The sequence below is a fragment of the Strix uralensis genome, chromosome 2, assembly GCF_047716275.1.
Source record: "Strix uralensis isolate ZFMK-TIS-50842 chromosome 2, bStrUra1, whole genome shotgun sequence".
NCBI classification, from domain to species: Eukaryota; Metazoa; Chordata; class Aves; order Strigiformes; family Strigidae; genus Strix; species Strix uralensis.
The window spans coordinates 8467378-8490633 of NC_133973.1; the positions used below are offsets into that span (position 1 = coordinate 8467378).

At 40.5% G+C, this 23256-nt stretch overlaps 2 protein-coding genes across 7 annotated transcripts in view; both read right to left on the reverse strand.

Moving 5' to 3' along the window:
* Positions 1 to 3911, reverse strand: part of CLCN1 (chloride voltage-gated channel 1) — a 68248-nt gene extending 64337 nt beyond the window's left edge. Inside the window, exon 1 of the mRNA XM_074855270.1 lies at positions 3809 to 3911. The gene's annotated coding sequence lies outside the window, so the exon portion shown is untranslated. The remainder of the gene's footprint in view (positions 1 to 3808) is intronic.
* Positions 3274 to 23256, reverse strand: CASP2 (caspase 2). 6 transcript variants are annotated; one of them, XR_012626978.1, is made up of 11 exons: positions 22339 to 22663; positions 17160 to 17327; positions 15358 to 15433; positions 13830 to 13924; positions 12216 to 12392; positions 10925 to 11053; positions 10374 to 10464; positions 6626 to 6775; positions 6425 to 6534; positions 4477 to 5290; positions 3274 to 3940 (listed from the first exon to the last, which is right to left on the reverse strand). XR_012626978.1 is itself a non-coding variant. In XM_074855185.1 (11 exons), the coding sequence occupies exons 2-11, from the start codon at positions 22850 to 22852 to the stop codon at positions 5156 to 5158; spliced, it is 1281 nt and encodes a 426-aa protein (XP_074711286.1). In that variant the 5' UTR covers position 22853; positions 23155 to 23256; the 3' UTR covers positions 3274 to 5155. The 6 variants fall into 6 exon arrangements, 4 of the variants coding, with proteins under 4 accessions (XP_074711286.1, XP_074711273.1, XP_074711295.1 ...); XM_074855185.1 differs by lacking the exon at positions 22339 to 22663 and adding exons at positions 22703 to 22853; positions 23155 to 23256 and having other exon boundaries at positions 3274 to 5290; XR_012626979.1 differs by lacking the exon at positions 3274 to 3940 and adding an exon at positions 10198 to 10259 and having other exon boundaries at positions 5151 to 5290.

The following is a 23256-nucleotide window of genomic DNA, read 5'->3' on the forward strand; positions in this document are numbered from 1 at the left end:
GACCTATAGGTCAGACCTATGTGAGGGGACTTGGTGCCAGCAACTGGAGTCAGACCAAGGGTGTAGGCACCGCAGGCCTGTGGTGTCAGCAGCAGGAACGCGTGAGTGTCTGCTCCAGCCTCTAGGACGGGAGTAGTGCGTGTCCTAGGCACAGCATGAGCAAGGTAAGGTGCGGGGGGGCTCAGCACCAGGAGCAGGACTGTGGTTCACAGCCCTTGTGCTGGGTGCCAGCTTCCTGGGGGGAGTATTTGTATCTTCCCCAAACCTGGGATGTGTGGATGTAATTTGACAGCAAACTTCAGCCTGGATTCAAAAGCAAGCAGGAGGCCCTGGGTCCCATCAGGGGTATTAGATATTACAGAATCATCTTGGTTGGAAAAGACCTTGAAGATCCTCCACTCCAACCATTAACCTAACACTGACCGTTCTCAACTCTACCAGATCCCTCAGCGCTGGGTCAACCCAACTCTTCAACCCCTCCAGGGATGGGGACTCCCCCCCTGCCCTGGGCAGCCCATTCCAACGCCCAACAACCCCTTCTGGAAAGAAATACTTCCTAAGAGCCAGTCTGACCCTGCCCTGGTGCAGCTTGAGGCCATTCCCTCTTGTCCTGTCGCTTGTTACTTGGTTCAAGAGACTCATCCCCCCTCTCTGCACCCTCCTTTCAGGGAGTTGTAGAGGGCCATGAGGTCTCCCCTCAGCCTCCTCTTCTCCAGACTAAACAACCCCAGTTCCCTCAGCCGCTCCCCATCAGACCTGTGCTCCAGACCCTGCACCAGCTTCGTTGCCCTTCTCTGGACACGCTCGAGTCATTCAATGTCCTTTTTGTAGCGAGAGGCCCGAAACTGAACACAGTCATCGAGGTGCAGCCTCACCAGTGCCGAGTCCAGGGGTAAGATCCCTTCCCTGTCCCTGCTGGCCACGCTATTGCTGATACAAGCCAGGATACCATTGGTCTTCTTGGCCACCTGGGCACACTGCTGGCTCATGTTCAGTAGGACCCATGAGTGTGGGGTACCTGTGGGATGAATGTGCTAGCAAGCATCAAGCTAGACTAACCAGCAGGTAGCAGACTCACAGCGAAAATAAGAAGGTCCAAGATCTGGGCAGGATTATGGGATAGACAGAGGAGCCAGGCTCTCTAGCTAATCAATGGATCCATGATAATGAATAGACTGCAGCTTAAAATGAGAACTCTTAGGAGTAACAAAGAAAAAAAATCAGTGTAAACCACAGCAATTCCAGTTGTTTTTCTTAAACTTAGAGAAGTCTGAATACAACCCTGAACTCTTTCAAAGATGTAGTGATTTATACAGATGTCTTCTTAAGAATTTGTGCACACAGGTGTAACAGTTTATGCAAAAATACAGTCTGGAGACTAAGTTACACATAACAGTGACCATAAACAAAGTACCAAATGCGGATGAATGGAAACAAAATAACACCAAACTTTCACATGAGAATTCTACAAGTAGTATTGGCAAAAGCAGAAACACTAAGCCCAATTGCACTGTGTAGGACTTAGTACTCATTCCTCAGGAAAACAGCCTCACCAAGGCAGCTGATCCTGTGACAATAGTTGATTATAACTTCTCTGGAGATCATTTCATTCCCTTCATTTTAAAGAAACTGTTTTCTGTATGCATATGCTGATGACATCATCACAACGTAATGAACATGATCAATTACATAACAATATCCTCTTTTCTTGCATTTCCTTTTCCTAACTTAATAACTTAGTGTTGTGATGTAGCAAAGAATTCTCACACCCTGAAGACAAGGGCAGGAACACATTGCACAACACAGTGTATGTTAGGAGTCTCAGCCTGGCATAATTTTATAAGACATTTTATAGATGTTTAGCCAAATCTTTTGATGTTTTGAAAAGCTTTCCCTCTTCCAATGCCATTCTGTTCCTCCCAATTTTTAAGGAGATTAATGACTATTTTTACATAGTCAAATTCTTTGAGTATCTATCCATTTTCATAATGGCAAATGGGGAAACAAAACCAGTTTAGAATTACTACAATTGTATTCATTTACCAAACTGTTCTGTTAATAAGTACAATGACTTTAATGCTGCTCAAGATTTGTAAAATACCCTGTCTACATCACATTCACTGTTTTCACTCCCTGTACCACAAAACAAAACTTTTGACCTTATTATTCTTTTGGTTTCATGCCAAAAAGTGCCTTGGTTAGCACTTTCCTACTATATCAGCTATTCTAGCTATTAGTCATTCCTTAAACTACAGTAGTAGCTCAAAACTTACTTCCCTGAAAATACAAACATCTGTAGACTTCATCTTCTGGCCTGCTTCATCATCTGGACTACTAGAAACACCTTCTGACCGGTAGACCTTGGTAATTCCACTGCTAATATTACTACTAGATTTCCTGTGCCAGAATTTGGTATTATGGAAAAAACAGTGTACTCTTTCAATAAAAAGAGACTTTAGAAGACAGAAAACACCCTTCTAAGTGTCACAGATGAGACAGAGTAAATGGTAACCTCCAGTGGGTCTGGACACTGGGGATTATTTACCTTCTTATTTCACACTCACTCACTGGCTTTCTCCCACGTGCATTCACACTGAGATTATTGCTGGTCTGTGAAGGTTGGGGGAAAAGTCATGCTGGTTCTGTGCTGTACAGCTGGGGCCCAGTTACCAGTCTTGAGCATTACAGGTCAAAGCCTCTGGGCAGCCCCTGGCATTCATTCCCATGCAGCCCTTTGATCACCTGGATTTTCCTGCACTTCCAGGATCTCTTCTCTAGCTGGTATCTTCACTTTCTTTCTGGGCCCTTCCTGTTTTTTTTCAGGAACCCTTCATTTTGGCACCAACTCTTCCTTCAAGAACACCAAGCCCACAATTTTCCCAGTCTAAATATTTTATGTGCTGAAACACAATGCAATCAGAATGGTTTGAGTTGGAAGGGACCTTAAAGATCATCTAGTTCCAACTCCCCTGCCATGGGCAGGGACACCTTCCACTAGCCCAGGTTGCCCAAAGCCCTGTCCAACCTGGCCTCCTACTTGGTGGTTCTGCCTCATATCTCTTTACTGATGTATTAAATTTTGTGTATTTCAGGTGCTACCAAAATTTACAAGCAGCCCATACTGGTTGCAGCTAGCAAGTAGCAGGCTTCTGCCCGAGAGTTCAAAAGCACCTCGGAAGGTACTATCTCAAAAAATTATGCAAAATTCTCTTTATATAGAATCTCCATTTCTGCACAAAGGCATAACTCCACAAGTGGAAGATACTGCACATATTAATCAAACAAGAATTCTTTATTTTGACATTGCAAGGCAGTAAAATACAAGTATACAAAAAATATAAGAAAGTGGCAGTGATGATGCAACTTGATGTAATCCTACAGAAATCTAATCCAGAGTGGACTGCTTCATCAATATATGGATCTTAAAATATTGCACCTTTTCAAATAGGGAGCACTCAAGAAGAAAGTGTTTATACTCCCGGGAGGTACAACAGCCCCTAAACTGGTATCTTAAACTTCAGAGTAAGGCACCAATTGGCAAGTGTGATCCTTGTTCTGTTTAATCACCTTGTGTGTAAGATAAGTGCAAGATGCATGTTAATGCTGCATCTTTGTCAGCTGGAGGAAACAGCCTTCATTTTCCTAGGCAGGACAATAAAAAAAAAAAGCACATGCCTAATTTTCCAGCCTCCCTCCATATCCCTCTGTGGTTCCTATTCATAAGTCTATCTTGAAAAAATATTTTAAAATATTAAAACATATAAAAAGTCACATTTACATAAAAAAGCCAGGAACTATGCCAACTTACTATGCGAGGACTGAGACTGAACAGTGAACAGACTGTAGTCCATATGTAACCCAGTTTATCAGGATTTAGGCTCTACCACAAAAAGAGAACAATGCCCATCTCCCATATCACATCAAACGGGAGTAACTGCATCTGGACACAAGCAAGAGAAATCAGAACTTGAAGAGACTGTGTAGGAAATTTCCAAAATAACTGATTGATTATGCCACAACTTTTCTTATTGATCAGTTGAAACAACACTTTGCAAATATTAGCTAAATAAAGAGCTTTAAATGATCATGGCTGAAGACAGAAAACTCACAGAACAGGGTAATAATGCGAAAATCTTTCCTTTCATTTAAAAGGGAAACAAATGGCAGTGATAAATAAACCAAGCAAAAAACGCTTAGACTGTAAAGAGCTGCCTTGAATATTTTTGTTAATTAAAAAAAGACAAAAGATCCTTTTGTACAAGGCTGTAGGGTTTTGGGGATTCAGTTTTACAGTGCAGTTTATAGACTCCTGAGAAGTTGGTGGATTGAATGCTATGCCTGTGACACACAGGTACTATGCCAAACAAATTCCTCAAAAGTAATATTCCATACAGTTGTTCACTCTTGGGACTAAGGGGAGCTAATCTAGAAATTCTAGATTCAAAACTGTATCTGGGGCAGTTTATGGAGGCTTACCTGTCTGTATGAGAAATCCTGGATCTCTACTTGCTTTGTTGATAACCTTGGATATTTTGTAGTTCTCTTGATAATTTGGCTACAGAAGAAACGTGCAAAAATAGACTTTTAAGGGATCAAGATGGATAGGAAAGTGTCAAGTACTGAAAACAATAACCTTCCATTTTAGAGACAGTAAGGATTCTCTTTCACAAGGGAGCTCTTTTCTAATGCAAACAGGAGCTGATTGTCCTGCATGAAGAACCAGACAGAAAGTATTTAAAAAATTTAAGATACAAGCATAAGTAGCATTTTATAATTTTCCTTTCAGAAAGGCTTAACCTTTTTAAAAGTTATATGAATAGTCTGTTTCCCTTTCCACATTCACTTTGCTGACAAATGTCCTTATGTCTCCTTCCAAAGGATGTTCCCACTTCTTCCCATTTCCAGTGCTGATCCTCTGTTCATCAATTTCTGACCATATGGAATAAGTCAGGATATTAGAATTTTAAACCCTGAACTGAATCAGATTACAAAGAGAGTTGCCAGATTATTTTAGAAGATGACATCAAGAATTAGACTGGCTGGATATAAACAAGCATTCCTTGCTTGTGCATGTGATGTCACAGTCCATAAACGTAGACATCCATACTCAAAGTTGAGCTTTGGCAGTATCTGTCTTCCAACAGAGCTGGCAGGGTTATTTTCCTGGCAGATAGCCAGGAAACAGGTAAAGGTCCCGACAGAGCGTGCTACAATACTCTGACATTTCCTTGCAGCGGTGAAATTCTGTGCCTGGGGCATAACCTTCTCGTTGTTTGATTTGCCTGTTCACCTGGATGTGAAATTAAAAAAAATAAAATGACTGGAAGGATTAAGACGACAGAATAAAAACGTCATTGCTTTCTGTACTCATAGTTTATCTTATTAAGTAGTCCCCTATGTATTGTCTTTCCAAATTATAAGGAGGATAAAGAACTGGGGTGCAGTTCCACAGCAGCTTGTTGCCGTGGTCACACTGCTGTCTTCACTCCCTCTTCCCCCATTTTCTTAATCTTTACCTTACATGAGTGCAAGTGCTTGTGCAGCTATGTGGTAAGCAGTTCAGGGAATGAATCCACCTGAAAGAAAAGCTATTTCTATAGAAAAAAAGTAATTCTTGACAAGCCAGATTAATTCTTCTCATAAGTTCACCATGAGCCTGCACAAGTGAAATGGAAGGAGTCAAAGAAACAACATTTTTACTTTGGTTAAACTGCTGTGAAACTGTGTGTGTATATATATGTATACACACGTACACACAAAAATGGGGAAAGTAGTAATAATTTTGCTATGAAAAAGGCAAGAACAATCACTTTGATAGTAGATTAATCCTAACAATTTTAAGCACTGGAAGGCTCTTCAGAAACCAGGTAAGTCGCACCTCAATGACTGGGTTCAGTTTTGGGCCTCTCGCTACAAAAAGGACATTGAATGACTCGAGCGTGTCCAGAGAAGGGCAACGAAGCTGGTGCAGGGTCTGGAGCACAGGTCTGATGGGGAGCGGCTGAGGGAACTGGGGGGGTTTAGTCTGGAGAAGAGGAGGCTGAGGGGAGACCTCATGGCCCTCTACAACTCCCTGAAAGGAGGGTGCAGAGAGGGGGAATGAGTCTCTTGAACCAAGTAACAAGCGACAGGACAAGAGGGAATGGCCTCAAGCTGCACCAGGGCAGGGTCAGACTGGCTCTTAGGAAGTATTTCTTTCCAGAAGGGGTTGTTGGGCGTTGGAATGGGCTGCCCAGGGCAGGGGGGGAGTCCCCATCCCTGGAGGGGTTGAAGAGTTGGGTTGACCCAGCGCTGAAGGATCTGGTGGAGTTGGAACGGTCAGTGTGAGGTTAATGGTTGGAGTGGAGGATCTTCAAGGTCTTTTCCAACCGAGATGATTCTGTGGTTCTGTGAAGTGTGGGAGAAGAAAGACACTCCAGCTCACCTTCACCAACATGTCAGCCACATGAGTGTCTCGGGAGTCCTCTGCAAACACAGCGGTGAGAGCCTCGATATACCAGGATCCACGCTTGGTGTTCCGCATGGCCGCAGTGCCTGAGAAGAAAGTGTGTAAGATGAAGTTTCTGGGGAACACAGACGAATAAAACCTCCTTATGCCCCAACACTTAGGGCCTCCCCCCCATACCTTTCAGACAAGCATATCCACAGATCATATCAGAGCATGTAGGGAGACGCAGCTTGAGATTTTCTTCCTTGTTTGCATCACTTTCCTCACAGCCTGGGGAATCTGACCATTCTTTCCCATCTCTTTGATCCACTCCCCGGTCTGTCTCATCTGGGTGGGGGGAGGAAAAAGAAGAAATTATCATGAATTACTGGATATAGTTTTCCTGTACTTCTTTAGCTTTGGGCTTTGGTCAGCAATGCCACGCCTTCTGTCAAGCAGAAAGCTTTTGCACGAACTTTAAGCTTTGTCAGCTGTTTTTAAAACTCATCTGAAAGTTCTTCTGCACAAACTAATGCATATACCAATAAGTGCTGAACCTACTCAACCTAATATGACTGTTAGTCCGCATGCCAACTGATTTTTTCCCCCCCCCTCTTCTTTCCTATGCAATCATGTGATATTTGGAAAGCAAAGAACTTTCTGACAGTTCTTCACCATGCACAGTAGGATTTGATGCCTAGCTCTAAAAGTTTCTATTTTCCACTTTTACCTACCTTAGAAATGTCCAAAAATGTCTAGTCTAGTTTGCAATGCTAACTACCTACTTTTTGCAGAACTCAAAATGAGAGTTATAATTTTAGTGGCTAAGGTCTGCCTCCAAGACATCCAGAAAACATGGGCCAAATATCTCCCCCAGTTCTAAATCCTGACTATAATATCACTTGTTTCAATTAAAAGCATAAATTGTGCAATAGTAAAATGCAAAATAATTTGACCCCAAAGACAAGAGAAAGAACTTGAGTACATGAAGATTAGTTTATAACCTGGAGAACATTTAATGCCCTTTCCAGGACTCATTAGTATGTATTATGACAAGTGTACATATTCTCAATTGCTTGTTTACATGATGCAGAGTTTTCACTGTAATATAGACTAACTGCTTAGTGGCAGTAACTTTAATAGTCCAGCTATGCTGTAGGAAAAGTAAAACTACATTTTACAGGTTTTCTATATAATATTGCCCTTTTGTTGTAAAATGAGAATCTACTATTCTACTTACTTCCTAGTAAGTAGACGCTAGTCTTAGGAGGCACAAGTGTCCACTTCAGAGGCCCTCCTGTTATGACAGCTCTAGGTTTTTGTTGCCAGGTCATGCCTAAGAAATGCATTTGGATTTCTAACACTTTTACAGGCAGTGGCACTGAAGGCATCTCATAATTATGCATAGGTAATGGTCAGTTCATAAGTCAGCAACGTTGTTGTTTTCCTCCAAGCAGCAGTGGGAAGGGTGTGATTGTCTGACAGGATAGATATACCCTATAATTAAGGCTCCATAGCTCAAAATTTCATGTTTATTTCCATCAAGTTCCTTCATCATCTCTTTAAGGTAGCAATGCAAATTTTTCCACTTTTAACCGCATTTTTTCATGTCTTATCACACTTCTCCAAATCCTTTTAATTCTGTATCTTCTTAAAAATTTAGTGTACTGTTCACAGTGTATGCTATTTCAGATAAGACGGGTTGTCACCCCATAATACATAAAGTCAAAACCTTTTTGATTAAAGCTTCAGAATTAGATGTCTTCCTCATGCATTTGTCTTCAAACACCATCCCAGTCAACTTACCAACAGAACTAAAAAGTGTAAAGCACTAACCCTATCAGGATATTCCTCTGCATACTTAACCTCTAATTTACATCACCAATCACTGCCACCCAGCTTGATTAAGTCTGTTTAAATTTTACTGAAGCTCCCAGATAGCAATTTTCCCATCTGATTTAAATAACTGCTAGCTACCTATTTGTCATTATTTACCACAGTTCTTCACTCTTCTGGATCAACTACTATATTAAACACAGATGTTACGCAGCTTCAAAGTGTGATTTTATGTCATACTGAAATCTATTTGTCTTTTCCCATTGCTTTCTGTTGCCACTGGTTTTTAATCCGTGACTGTAGGTGGACTATTTCAATTCTTTAGTAGACTTCTGCCAAAGACCCTTTGGAAATTAAGACGACAGTACCAACTCCTCTTTATCTACATTTTTTAGTGTGTCATTAATAGAAGATAGATAAGGCCTATTACATAAATGTAGGGAAAAAGAATAACCTATTCATTTCTCATTTTGTTTCAACAGAGAGATTGACTACTAATCTAAAGTTGTCCACACTATTTATACAGTCTTTTAAATGCTGCTTTTGAAAAAAATTTGTATTGGCTAGTCTAATCTTTGAATGCTAACATGAAAAGGTACACCTATTTGTTGACAGCTCAATTACTCTGTAACTAGCTTTCCCCTCCAGCTAATAATAAAGATTTAAAAGAGAGGTTAAAAAAAAGTAGATTTTGGCTTTTTTTTTTTTAAATTGAGAAAAGATTTTTTTACTTTTCATTTGCTCAAGTCTCAATCCTTTGCCTATTGCAGTATCCCAGTTCTACAGCATTTTGCATAATGAGCCTACCACTCCTTCTTAACTGATACCTTTTTGGGAATAGGAAGGCCAAGCCTGATTCATTGATGTGAACAGACCCATTATGGTAACCTTACAGTCAAATAAACCTAATTACCTAATAAAGTCAGCTGCAAAGCTTTGGCTTATTACACTTATTTCCACAGTGTTATGAGTCTGCATTTTCATGTTTGTTCAAGAGTATCTAAAGATTCAATAACATAAGAAAAGCAATCACATTCAATTCATATTGTAAACACACACATTACAATATTTCCAAATGCTTAGAAGGATCATATATTTCTGATCACCAAAATACTTCATGTGACTAAGTTTTTCTCCTCACTGGGATTGAACACAAGTAGGTAACAGGTGAATGAAACATCCTCTTGGCTAGAGGACAAACTATAAAGCTCTGCTAAAAATGAAAAAGAAGGGAGACAATTGCAAGGAACAAGGGAAAAGAAGGGAGAAAAGCATACACACTAGAACATCTCTATCACAACAGAGAAAAAGCTTTCTAAGACAGAACTTTGCGTTAGAGTATCCACAGTTTCACAGTGATATCAAAAAGTCCAAATACTTTAGTGAAAAACTTGGTGATTAGCAGATCTGAAAGGTATGTACTTACAGATGTGTGTTTAGTTACAAAAGGAGAGAAAATGAATAGCACAATTTCAAAAAAAAGGAACAGAAAGAGTGGAAAAAAACAAGTCTATGAGAATCAAGAAAAGAATTCTGTACAATAGTATGTAAAAATTCTACAGTAGTATGTGGAAGAGGGTGTAAGGAAAGGTCATTTGGAGGTTGAAAACAGGATAGGGTAAAGGGGAAAAAGAAAAAAGACAAAGACAAAAAAAGACTTTGATCCAACTTTGATAGCTCAAGAGACAACAGCACAAGAGACATAACACATCCAGGATCAAGAGGAAGAAGGACCTCAGACAGGACTCCATTGCTAGTGTACCACTCCATGCTGTGCTGCAATTTGATGCACCATATGCCCCACTCCCCCTACTGCAGGCAAAGCGAGAAAGCCTCAACATACGAGTGGGATGTGATAAAAGTTTGGTATCATTAAGGTGCTCTGGGGTCTGCAAGTCAATGCACACACCCCATGCAGAGCAAAAGACACTTACAGAGCAACAGATGCAGTGGCAGCAGCAGGGCAGAGGGAGGTGAATATGGGTTCCACTTACACCTGAGAGAAGCAAAGAGGAGAGTTGACAGCAAGTTGAATGTGAGGGTGTGTCTGTGAGTAAGATGAGCCTTAATGGCATGCCCAATACATGGCTTTCAGTATTTGGGCACTCACCTCCCCGGCAGGCCTGAATAAAGAACATTTTGGGCTTATTCTGGAGATTTGGACAGTTTGCATTATCAAAGAGCCGGAAAGCCTCCTGCAACTGAGAGAAGAAAGAAGATAAATATTCTTCTTTGCAGCCTTCTGTGAGCCAAACCCAGTCTTGCCTTGTTTCCCTGTATTTTGGTCATTACCTCACCAGTCTTGATATTTTCTCCTTTAGCTCCAAACTCACCACGTGACAAACACATACCTTTCCTACCCACTCCCTCAGCTCCTACTAGTCAGAGTTCATGCACTCTACCTAGTACTTGTACAGGAAGAGAGAATGAAATAACTTTCCCTACTTGCCCTATTTCTATGCCATTCTTTATCCTACAGACCTCCCATAGACAGCCCCCTGCCCTTTTCTTCCCACAAGAACTTACTTTTTCCTTTTTAAAAAATGTGAATTTTCAGTCTCCCATTACTTCTTTTTATTTTTTTTTAAATTCTTTTCCCTCTTTCCATTGATACTTTCCAAGAGATAACCTACAACACCACATCAGGACACAGCAATATACCTGTAGTAGTTTGCCATCACTGCCGTAAACCCCACCCTCCACACCGTGAGAAAGCAAAGCGACAATGCAGGAATCCACATCCCGATGACCTGGCAGCTTAGAGAACCTCTCCAATGCATTCTGCATCTCCTGGAAGAGAGAATAAATAAAGAAATGTTTAATGCTTTCCAGACTTGCACAGGGGAAATGGCCCAATATACTGGGAAAAATACAAATGATCCTCCTGTTGTGAAATAAACCTTACATACGTCAAATTTACAAGACAAAAGACATGTCCATAAAAGAACAGCAAAATGTTATGTAATATTCAGTCCTAAGTATAACATTGTGAAGTAGGAATCACTTAGGCCAACAGGGGGGTGCAGCAAGTATCTTGAGTTGGTCCACATGGATTTAACGTAGGAGAAACCAACTGATATTTTATTGGGTTTTACACTGACACTTGAATCTGGCTGGGATATTGGAGCAATTTAACAGATACATACTCTGGTACTTCAGGCATTCAAACCTAAAGATCAAAACACGGTAACAGTTTACAAACTTTAGGAACTCTGACAACATGGCAGGTGCAAAAGCCTTACTATGATGTTGCAAAAAGTTGTCTTCTTGAATAAAACACACTAACACATTCTGTATCACTTGGTTTCATTAAAAGGAATAAGAAGAAATGAGGCTGGAGAAGGCAGCAACTGCATTCCCAGGGAAAAGAGAGTGGCTTGATTTAGTTGTGGAACATTACGAATTTTCTCAAGTCAAGCATGGCCACTTCTCTAGCAAAGCAAAGAGTGAAAGAGTGGAACTTAACTACAAAGACACTACAAGACTGATAAATAGGATGGCAATTGACTCCATCAGTGAAAGGACATGAAAACATCACTTAAAATTGCAAGATTAGGTCAAATATTTGTAAAATTTAACTTCTAGGATAGCAGAACACTGGAAAAGTCTAGATAAATTGCAGACTTTACTAATTTGTGGTTTTAACACACATGCCAGGTGTGGTCTAGAAATTCTTGCCCCTTTCACTAGAGTCGGGCTAGAATAGTACCTCTTGTAGTCCCTTTGTGATCCTACTTTCTGTCGTAAGTCCTCTGCCTTCCAAGCTTCTTCAAATTTATCAGTATGTGAGCAGACATCATCCCATTTAGCCTTATTTTCTATTCATAAGTGACCGTTCGCATCTTCCTGTTCCAGCTTAGTTACACCAAAGGGAACCTCTTAAGACGTTTATATAACACTTACAAACTCTCATCCATACTGGATATGAAGTACTGGGATCCATCCCCCTTACCCGTGCAGTTTGATCATGACAGACAGTCACTTGATACCCAAGATGCTTGAAAAGCATCTCCAGGGAAGTACAGTCCACATCTCCCCCTGCGCGGTATTCCAAGTCCTTCTCACTGCTGAAATGGACATTGCTGAGAATAAGTGCTAAGCCTCGGGGCTCTGATATCAGTTTATATGCCTGAAAAGAAGATTTAAAATTGGTAAATTTAGACTACACAAGGAAATAGAGTAGAAAAGCAATCTCAACCTGCCAACTTGATACAATATGCAGGATTTCTTGATTGAGAGCAAAAAAACAGTAGAGGTCAAATTTTTGAAGGGGTTGTAGGCTTTTTTAAATAAATAAAACAAATGTTTGTATTGCAGTGGGTCCCAAAAATAACTGTATTTGCAAGTCTCCACAACTGATGATCCTACAACATTTATTAAGATGTTATACTAGCTTGCCTTATTCCTCATTTTAAAAGAAACAGAGCTTACCCATTTCAAACTGTGAATTAGGCCTTGCTAGCTTTTTTCCCTTTCCCCACCCTCATCCCAGCACGGCCCCATGTATTTCTGTCATCTCCATCAAAGGCCTTAGAACAACACTATGTAAAATCTCACTAACATTTCTTAATTGCTGTTGGAAGCAGACAGAGATGTAAAATAGCATGTGAGTGCAACTGTAACAGGAAGGGGCTGTCAGTCACTGATCCTGAAAGTTATGCGGCCAAAGGTCAACAGGGAAAGAACTAATTTAAAAGGGGTGTCTTCAAATTAAGTTCCCTCTCTGACCCTCCCACTCTAACAACAACAAATCAACAGTAAATCAGTTACTAACACTCCTGTAAATTGGAAGTAAAATTTAATACCAAAGGAGCATATCAAATTAGGTGTATCAAGGCACAGCTGTAAAAGGAACCAAGTCAGGGTCACACTGACGCTACCTAATTAGGTCTCCCCAATAGACAGTTTAAAATAAAAATAAATCTGTTTTGCTGTACACAGAGCCTGTGACAGTGTTAAGTGTTAGCACACTGTGTAACTACTAAAGCGTCTGCCCCACCACAATCTATGCTTTACAAATAGAATAAACAAAAAGTAATTAGACTGCCTACTTCAAACGCTGCAGATTAGAAATTCAGGTTGTCCTACCCAATACTATCAGCACAGAATCATGATCTGGTTCTTGAGCCAAAGAAGGCTGTACTTCTGGGTACAGTTGGCAATTAAAGCAGCCATTAACACAGTTCTAGTATTTTACAGTCATTTGCAGGGTGTGCCATCACACAGGAGATGAGGATGCAGACAAATAAACAGGAGGCAATAATACTGACAGCTTACACAGAGCAACAAAACAGAAGGCATTTCACAAAGATCATCGTGACCAAAAACCAGAGGCAGAGATTTGTAGTTACAGAACTAGCCATAATTTTTTCACTTGTAAATAAGAACTACATCAAATTGAACATGACTGGTAACACCTTTCAGTTACACAAATAGCACAACTCTGATCCACATCCCAATGAAGAATGTGTTTCAACTCAGTTTTAAGTAGCACGTGTTCAGTTGATATATCCAAACACCTCACCTCTTTCACATCTTAAGGAGATTTTCTCTGTCAACTACTTACCAAGTGCTGATGATCACGATAAAATTCAGGAGAGCAGTACTTCACTGGAGGAATTGGCAGACCATCTCCATTATCCAAGGAATGTTCCACTGGTTCTGTGCAAAACAAACAATAAAAAAAATCCCCACTACAAAGCCTCTGCACTAAGGTAGTAGCTTACAAATTCTGAACTATGTTGTCTTAGTCATATTCCTGTACTATGCTATTCATACCTCTAAAAATCTTCCTTGATCAGGGACTTCAGACATAATCAAACATAGGAGAAGAAACAAAAAGTACTGGAATGGTATTCTTATTTCTTTATAATTTTAATTAGCAACTTTTTTGTCTTGTATGTGGATGATACTTTCCTAAGGTCTAGTAAATTTGGTTCTACAGAGATGAAAACAGAATTCTTATCTAAAATTAGAGCTGTGTGCTTTCTGTCTTTTTGTACAGTATGTTCACAGTTAGGCTGACAAAATAGCTAGAAATATTCAAATAGAACAGTGCTTTTCCTTTCATAAAAGGCCTCCCATGCTCACTGGATACAATTATTTATTTTTTGCTGAACACATGCATAAGTGATCAAACTAGACATTTCTAACTTCCATAAAGTACAATGCCCTCTTACTTATCTGCCTCTGAACAACCCCTTCCTCTAGATAACAGCAGATGGGGTGAATCATAATCAATTATTTGTCATTCGCAGACAAACACTCACTCCCCTATCCTGAAGAAACAGAGCTAATGACATTCATGATGTCCTTTGAAATCCTTTTTCAGCCTTTTGAGGCATGGCTTCCCTAGTTGAAGGAACATACGCTCTAAAAAACCAAGACAACCCAACCCTAAAACCTTTCCACCTAAGTGAAAAAATCCTTCAAAATCACTTGTTCTTTAACACCAGAGAGAGCTCCCAGTAACCAGTACACAGTTCAAGCTGCAGTTAGGGAACATGAGTACTCCAGGCATTACCAGAGGCAACATAAAAACTACCAAGGAGATTCATCCCAACTAGTTCCCTGATCTAAGTCACAAATGCTTGCTATAGAAAAGATGATTTGCTGCACTCGACAGAAGCTACAGAAATCTGTTGGGCCCATGTAACATATATAAGGCCTTGTACTTAAATTTATTTGCTAAGAAGGAAGTCTAAGTTAAAGAATACTGTCCACAAATCAGTATCTTCTCAGTTTTAGTTCAACTAAACTCTATTACAAACCTTAAAGAAGAAAATCGTTGCAGAATCTAACATTTTACTGACATGTACTGTTTAAGCAACCAAAATTCCTGTAAGAATAACTGAAGCTGACTAGGAACTGATTGAGTTCTCTCTTCCAGTATGCTATTTCACTGTCATTTTCTAGCCTAATTCTGCCTCCTGCATCTGATCATAATTTAGTCAGTTCACTGTCAAGTTTGTATTCCTTGAATGATCAAAGTGGTGGTGAGCTTATTTCTAGAACTGAATTAAGAGAATATTAAGAAATTAGAAGCAACCAACCAGATAGCAAATGAAGTATTTACAACGTCATGTGCGACTCACCAGTCCAGCGTGGTCTCTTTGAATTACACAACTCACTGGCAGGGAATGGAAGATTTGATCCATAACAGTGTTCAAGCTACAAGACATACAATAAATCCATGAAAAAGTAGCATAAACTAGCTATTTTTTAATCTACAAGCCTGTACCGTAGAGAATCATGGAACAAAGATACATGCATTTACATACACATATATATGACTTAAAAATTGTTCACATCCAAATGAAACATCCTGACAAGACGGCAGCATTTTCTCTCAATGCAAAATTCCTTCCCTTCTTTGCTCATCTCCACTTCTACCAAAATTCCCAGTTTGGAAACCTTACAGCAGTCATCTTGTCCTCCTTGTTTTTGCCAAAAATTGATTTGTCCAGTGATTCCTATCTTTTTCTTTGCTTTCAAGATTTCATTGTTTGTATAGCAAAGCACAACTGAAAACAAAAAAATAGAAAGGGTAGTCTAATAAATTCTACATTTTAATAAGGGAACATCTCTCTTCAAAAATATCTGGTCTTCCTTCCTTTGTATGAAATATGTTTACTGCAAGTTTCTGTCCTTGTCAATACACTAAGACTATTGAATCTTTGCTAAATTCTTCCTTTAATCCAATGCTAACAAATGTAGATAGAATGAAGTAAAAATAACAAAATAAAGAAAAGTCCCTCTCTCCTCAACAGACAAGTCTAGCTTTTAGTAGCTTTCTACTCAGAATCATCGAACGCTAAAAGATTTCAGAGAAAAATATTTTCTTTGCAGCTTTTGGGTTCTTGAGACACATCCATGAAGAACATGTTGGATATAAGAACATCCAGGAACCTTGTGAAGTTCAACAAGGGGAAGTGCAGAGTGCTGCACCTGGGGAGGAGCAACTCCATGCACCAATATATGCTGAGGGTCAACCAGCTGGGAAACAGCTTGGCAGAAATGTCCTGGGGGACCTGGTGGACACCAAGTTGAACAGGAGACAGCAACGTGCCTTTATTGCAAACAAGGCTAATGGTATCCTGGGCTGCATTAGGAGGAATGTTGCTATCAGGTCAAGGGAGGTGACCCTTCTCCTCTGCTCAGCTCTGGCAAGGCTGCATCTGCAGTCCTGTGTCCAGTTCTGGGCTCCCCAGTAGAAGACAGACATCAACATACTGGAGAGAGGCCAACAACAGGCCACAAAGATGATGAAGGGACTGGAGCACCTCACATATGAGGAAAAGCTGAGAGAGCTGGGACTGTTCAGCCTGGAGCAAAGAAGGCTCAGTGGGCTGTTATCAATGCCTATAAACACCTGAAGAGAGGGTGCAAAGAGGACAGAACCAGGCTCTTCAGTGGTGCCCAGTGACAGGACTAGAGGCCACGGGCACAGCTGAAACAGAGAAGGCTCCATCTGAACATCAGGAAACACCTTTTTACTGTGAGGGTGACTGAGCACTGGGAGAAGGCTGCCCAGAGAGGCCACAGAACCTCCATCTTTGGAGATATTAAAAAGTCACCTAGATGTGGCCCTGGGCAACCTGCTCAAGGTGACACTGCTTGAGCAGAGGCTTTGGACCAGATGACCTCCAGAGGTCCCTTCCAACCTCTGTCATCTTGCAATTCTGTCTGTAAATTCTGTTCTTCCCAAATTCCTTCTCCTCTGCTTTTACTAAGGCTACTACAAGTTTCAATTTGCAACAAAAACCCATCCTATCCTTCATAAACAATTTTTGGGGTTTTTTTGCCATTTGAAAAAGATCACTTTGTGCCTAAAGTCAATCTGAAATCCAGTCCATCCATCCCTCTTTTTTTTTTTTTTTAAAAAAAACTGTTGTACCCTTGCAGTCCCATGACTCAGGTTGGATGTTGTCTTCAAGATCATTGTCTCCAGATGCTGCTGTTTGGTTTCTCGTAGAGCTTCACAGAAGGCTGAGAAGGCATTAGGGCCTCTCTTGGGCAGCAAATCAAGGAATTCCACATTTTGGCTGAAGCTCCCAGACTTGGCCTAGATTCAGAGAAAAAACAAAATCCACACTCAAAGTAACACCCCAACACAATTCATTTTCAATGAAACTTCAGAACAACTAATTTTTCTTTACTTCATCTAAATGTTTCATCACCATGCTTAGCTGTGCTAGATCCATTTTTATAGTCTTTCCTAGCTGATTTCACTCCTACTACTCTATTCCTACTAGCTCAAGGGGGAGAGTATATGACAACACAGCAAGCCAACAATTCATATGTTACTACACACACAGTAATATGCCCTCTTCTCATTAAACTTTACTTCCAGTTACTGTTGGAATAGTATCTATTTCCCCCCATTGAATACATGAAGTCCAGAACATGCTTCCATTACTGCCCAATAGTTTATGGTCTCATGCGCAGATATGCAAATCCCTCAGAAAGCATTAAGTAAAATACTTATTATATGCAGTCAATTCCAAAAAGACACTACATATGTATAGACTGTAACATATAGACCAACAAAGCAATATATAGTAGTATACGAGAAAAAGTAACAATCAAATATTAAACGTATGTATCTGTAAGACATTCTCAAGAAGTTCTAAGTGTTAGAATATTAACAAGGAATTTGCCAACAAACTTCTTATTTTCTACAATAATAGCCTTCCCTGTGTAATGTAAAACACACCAAAACATCACATACTAAAATACTGGGTATCAAAAATAAATTTTATCAATTGCATGGAACTGATCTTATATTTGTTGAATTACCACTTAGATCCAAGATCTCTTCTTTTGGAGGAAGCCTTGAGTCACATGTGTAAATCCTCTGCTACAAAAGATTTCACATCATCTGGCTTCTTTCATAAACTTTTTCAAGCTTGGTGTTAAAAGCTGTTTGGCTTTTGTCCTATCACATTGTTTGGAAGGTTATTGCAAAATCTTGTTGATCCAATGCTTATGAACCTGTTCTGAAATTTCAGACCTATGTTCATTCATGACTGACTAATAGCATTTATTTTTGTATCAACAATGTCCCTTGACTTCAGTGTTCTCCTTTACTTATCAAACTTATCTCCCTTACTTATCAAACTTCTTTCTATAAATCAGTCTAGATTTGCTACAGTAAACAAGCCACTTACTTTCAGGCTCCTCACAAATGGCCTCTTCCCCTTGATAATGCAGTACCCTTTCCTATTCCCATGGAAACCTCAGCTTTCAGAGCACTGTTGACTAGAAGTGCATATAGTAATATCTCACCTGTGTCCTTCCAGAAGTATGAAAATACTTGCCCCTTTCTCCTGGTAACACTTCTCCATTAGTCCACAGAAGATAACCAGCTCCATATACTCATATCTTGCTGTAAGCCCACTGCATTTTATTTTATCTGATAAAGTAAATTGACAGCTGATATTCTACAGTACCTATTAATTGTTTCTTCCTTTCTACTAGACCTGCAGCTGTTTATGACAAGCTCTTCTTCACTTTGTCTTCATAGTCTCTGACTAAACCATGAATCATAATTAAGAATACAAGCTGACCTGAAGAATTGAATCATAAGTTTTACTGAAAAGTTCAGAAATTTCCATAATGTTCATATTCTGCACTTTGTATGTGCAGTAGTCAGCTTCTGGCAGACTTCTTCCTTAATGCTTCCTTAAATACCCGAAGTGCTGCACCTCCTCATGTGACTTCCGCATCAACAGCACATTTAGGTTATACTAAATAATGTTCAGCAATCATTCAGAAGTAAAACTTTCATAAGACAGACTTCTTTCATTTTATTTTCTAATATATCCTTAATTTATTTTTGTATCCTCACAGATGAGTTTGATAATCTGCATAACAGTAACTGGTTGCACGATAAACTCTGAATTCCTGGCAAAATCCCATAGTATTAGTCTTCTTATTGAGCTTGAATGTACAAGCAGAATCTGTGGAGAGAGCATATATATTTGACAAACATCCTCATCAAATTTATTTCACTTTGTCAAAGCCAGTGATCCCTTCATTACTGTCTAGTGATCAAGACAGAGCATTTAAATCCCTGTACCTACACAATCTGATAGTCTTTGATTACAATACAGAGTATTCAACTTGTTTAAAAAGCAAGAGAAAGCTCTTGCTATCATATCTGCAGTTTTGAAGGTCCATCCCAGAGCTCTGGGAGAACATCAGATCCTCTGACAAGATGGCATTAATGAAGTGGATTTTGGACTTCATCTTAAAAACAGCTGTTTTCACTGCCCCACTTTATTTCCACTATCTTTTTTGTTCTGTGTTTGAAATCCCTCTCTTCTGGGCCTTCATCTAGATAATTTACATCATATTTGCTACACAGTAAACACAAGGGGTTTTTTTCCTTATTCTTTCTTTAAAATATATATGTATCATTGAGAAAAATCTCAAATTGTTTAGTATCTTTCTGAGTGACCCAATTTAAATTCATTCCGGTCAGTTCCTACTCTCTTTCCCCACTTTGGACATCAAAGGAAGCTGCTCCTATTTATTAATTTTTCTCTAGTGTACACCTACAAACTCTTTACTTACTCTTCATATTCCTTGTGAGGTCTTCATCCAGCTCAACCACCTCTGTCTTCAGTGGCTCTTCCTCCAGTGTCCTCCCCTCCACCTTTTTCTTACATGTAGTAAAGTTTCAGTACTGGTTTAGCACCTCATACTTGAAGAAATTTCATGCTTCCTTTATCTCCCTGAGCTCCTTGGTTTATTTCACTTTCCTTAGATGCAAAAGTTTACTTAAGTAAAGCGCCCTGTTTCCAGAACCATTTTCTATATTCTTCTGTTTAGTTTAAATGAAACCAACAGGACCAGTATCACTGTTGTGATTTTAAGACAAGAACATTTAAAACATAACTATTTATCCAAATTTCTTGATTTCCCGACTTTTTGGGGGAGCAGGGGGATATACAGAATCAGTCAGTTACAGCATCCAGGAAAATCTACGCTCTATCATCAGACACAGCGGCATTTGTCTCCTCCTATTTCCACTAAAGTACCTGATGCATCACAATGCATTTTCAAGAATAGGCTACCTAACAGCTCTTCTAAAACCTTTGTTCATATTTGAACCAGAGTGGAAGACAACTACAAATTCACAGACTTATTATAGAAAAACGAAAGGTAAGACAAAGTGGTTTTGACTCAGGTGATTTTTTTTTTTTTTACCCATGTTACTTTTTGTTTATCTATAGCACTGTTATTAGTACTGTACTGCAAATGTTCCCTTCATTTCTATCCTTCTAGTACAATGCATATTTTTGCAGTATTACTGTTCCAGTTGTGAATGGTTTCCTCCTACCCCTGCCATATTTCTATTTTGCTGCAATTTCCAGATTCATACCCTGCAACAGTAGTTCAAGTCACTCTGTTCTCTTGCTCAAGCTGCTATTGCTATTTATATACATTTAAGCTCTTAGTTATGTGTGTATGTTGGACTAGGCACAATTTTTTCCACTACGCTATTACTGGTTTATCTATCATACACCTCTGTCCTTACTGATAATCCATTACTAAGTATTGTTGCATCTCCTTTTATCCAGTTACACCTGGAGGGGAAGATTCCCTTAGTCTTCTTAGTCTTCTTTCCCTCTGTCTGTTTAATGCTTCTTAAATACAGCTGCATTTTGCCAAAAAGACTATTTTCTCTGACATTATCCTACCTTTGAGAGGGCTGCTTTTTTTTTTTTTTTTTCCCCCTTTTCTTCCCCTTCCCTTCCTCCCCCTTCAGTGACTAACTGCAGGCCAGCAACTAAACATCCCTACTAACCACCCATACTTCAGCAGTGTCATTGTTTAACTCCCAGTTGGCTGCTAAGCACCACACAGCCATTCAGTCACTCCCTCCTCAGCAGGATGGTGGGGAGAATCGAAAGGGTAAAAGTGAAAAAACTTGTGGGTTGAGACAAAGTAAGTTTAACAGGTAAAGCAAAAGCCGTGCACACAAGTAAGCAAAATAAGGAATTAATTCACTACTTCCCATCGGCAGGCAGATGCTAAGCCATCTCCAGGACAGCAGGGCTCCATCATGCCTAAGTTACTTGGGAAGACAAACCGCCTAACTTCAAACGTTCCACCCTTTCTTCTTCTTCCCCCAGCTTTTATTGCTGAGCATGATGTTGTATGGTACAGAATATCCCTTGGGTCAGCTGTCCCAGCTGTGTCCCCTCCCAACTTCTTGGGCACCCCCAGCCTCCTCACTGGAGGGGCTGTGTGAGAATCAGAAAAGACCTTGACTCTGTGTAAGCACTCCTCAGTAGTAACTAAAACACCCCTGTGTTACCAACACCTTTTTCATTACAAATCCAAAACACAGCCCCATACAAGCTGCTATTCAGAAATTAACTCTATCCCAGCCAAAACCAGTACAATCAGTACTTGATTCATTCTCTGACTTTCACTGTCCTCTTTCATTAGGGACTGGAGCTATTTCAGGTAAGACTGCCTGCATCTCCCACAACTTCACACAGGTATCTATGACAGGTCCCATGAGGAATTTCACATTATCTTTGACACATAATGAGTCAAAATTCATCAGGAAGTTACTTCTTCACTGCTTTCAAAAACCTTATCAGTCTCAGGTTCATACCTTCTGCACTGGTGCCCAACAAAGAGCTCATAATTCTATTTTTCAGCACCTGTTCTTATGACAGGACCATCAACCTTACTAACAGATTAAAAAGTCCCTCAATTGCTTATTTGCATCCCAAGATGCACTTGATGTGCACCTTCAGTTCTTTTCTTTGCAGTTTGCTTTCTCTTTGAAGACCTGTATCTCCATCCTGCAGAGTCTTCAGTGCATTACCATACCTCTGGGAGCAATCCCGAACTATTTCCAAAGACTTCTCTTCACAGTACCCACTGCTCAGATTAAGTATCAAAACCCCATGAACGGCATTCATCATCTGAGAGTAAGTCTTGGCTCACATAGTAAGGTTCTTCACACAATTTACAAAGACACATATAACATACAAATTCTTTAAGTGAAAGGTGCCACAACAAGCTGGTTCATAATACATTCATTTACTTACTTTCACGGTATTCTCGTGGAAATAGGTATTATTCCTACTTCTACAAACGAAAAAAAAGGCACAAAATGATAACAAAGGACTGGAAGATACCACCTGACTCACAAAGCACAGCCTGCCACAACTACATACCAGCATGCAAGCCAACACTTTTGTACATCTCAGACAAAATCCGTATTGCCAAAAGCAGCTTACATTCTGTGTGTTGCAAGCAAACCCTACACTGCTTTGCATGTTCTCTAAACGTAATCACATTAAAATATGCAGGTAAAACACAGATGAGTTCTACCGTGCTGCGACTGCCAAGAACGACACTGAGCTTAACTAGAACTAAAGCTCACAGTGCAGAGGAGTACAACCTGCATACCTGTATCATTTCCATCATCTCCGTGGTGATGATATCCTTCTCTATCATATGCTCCGCCAATTCTTTCAAAATCAGCTGTTTTGCCAGCATCACCCGGTTCTTCTTTAGCGCTTCCTGGTGACATCGCTGCATGCCGCACGCCACCAGCATCCTGGCAGGAGAGGGGAGACCAAAGCCAAACTCAGGAGCAGGAGCCACGCTTCACCCTCCCAACTTTCTGCTCGGGGGGGAAGCAGACCGACCCCGCGGGCACCCGCCACCTGACAACGGGCGGAAGAGGCCTCCACCGCCCACCCCACCGGGGATGGGCAGAGAAGGGGGCGCTCCGTGCCACCCCCGAGCCCCGAGGCGGCACGGGCCAGGCGGCGGCAGGCCGCGGGCCAGTGTAGGCCGCAGGGCGCTCCCCTGAAACCAGCTCCCGCCAAACAGCGCGCGCCCCTCCCGCCACTCACCCCTCGCTCCGCCGAACGCGCACGCGCGCACACTCACGCACACCCCTTCCCGGCGGCCCCCACGAGTCAAATCGCGAGACCCGCTGCCTCCGGTCACGTGGC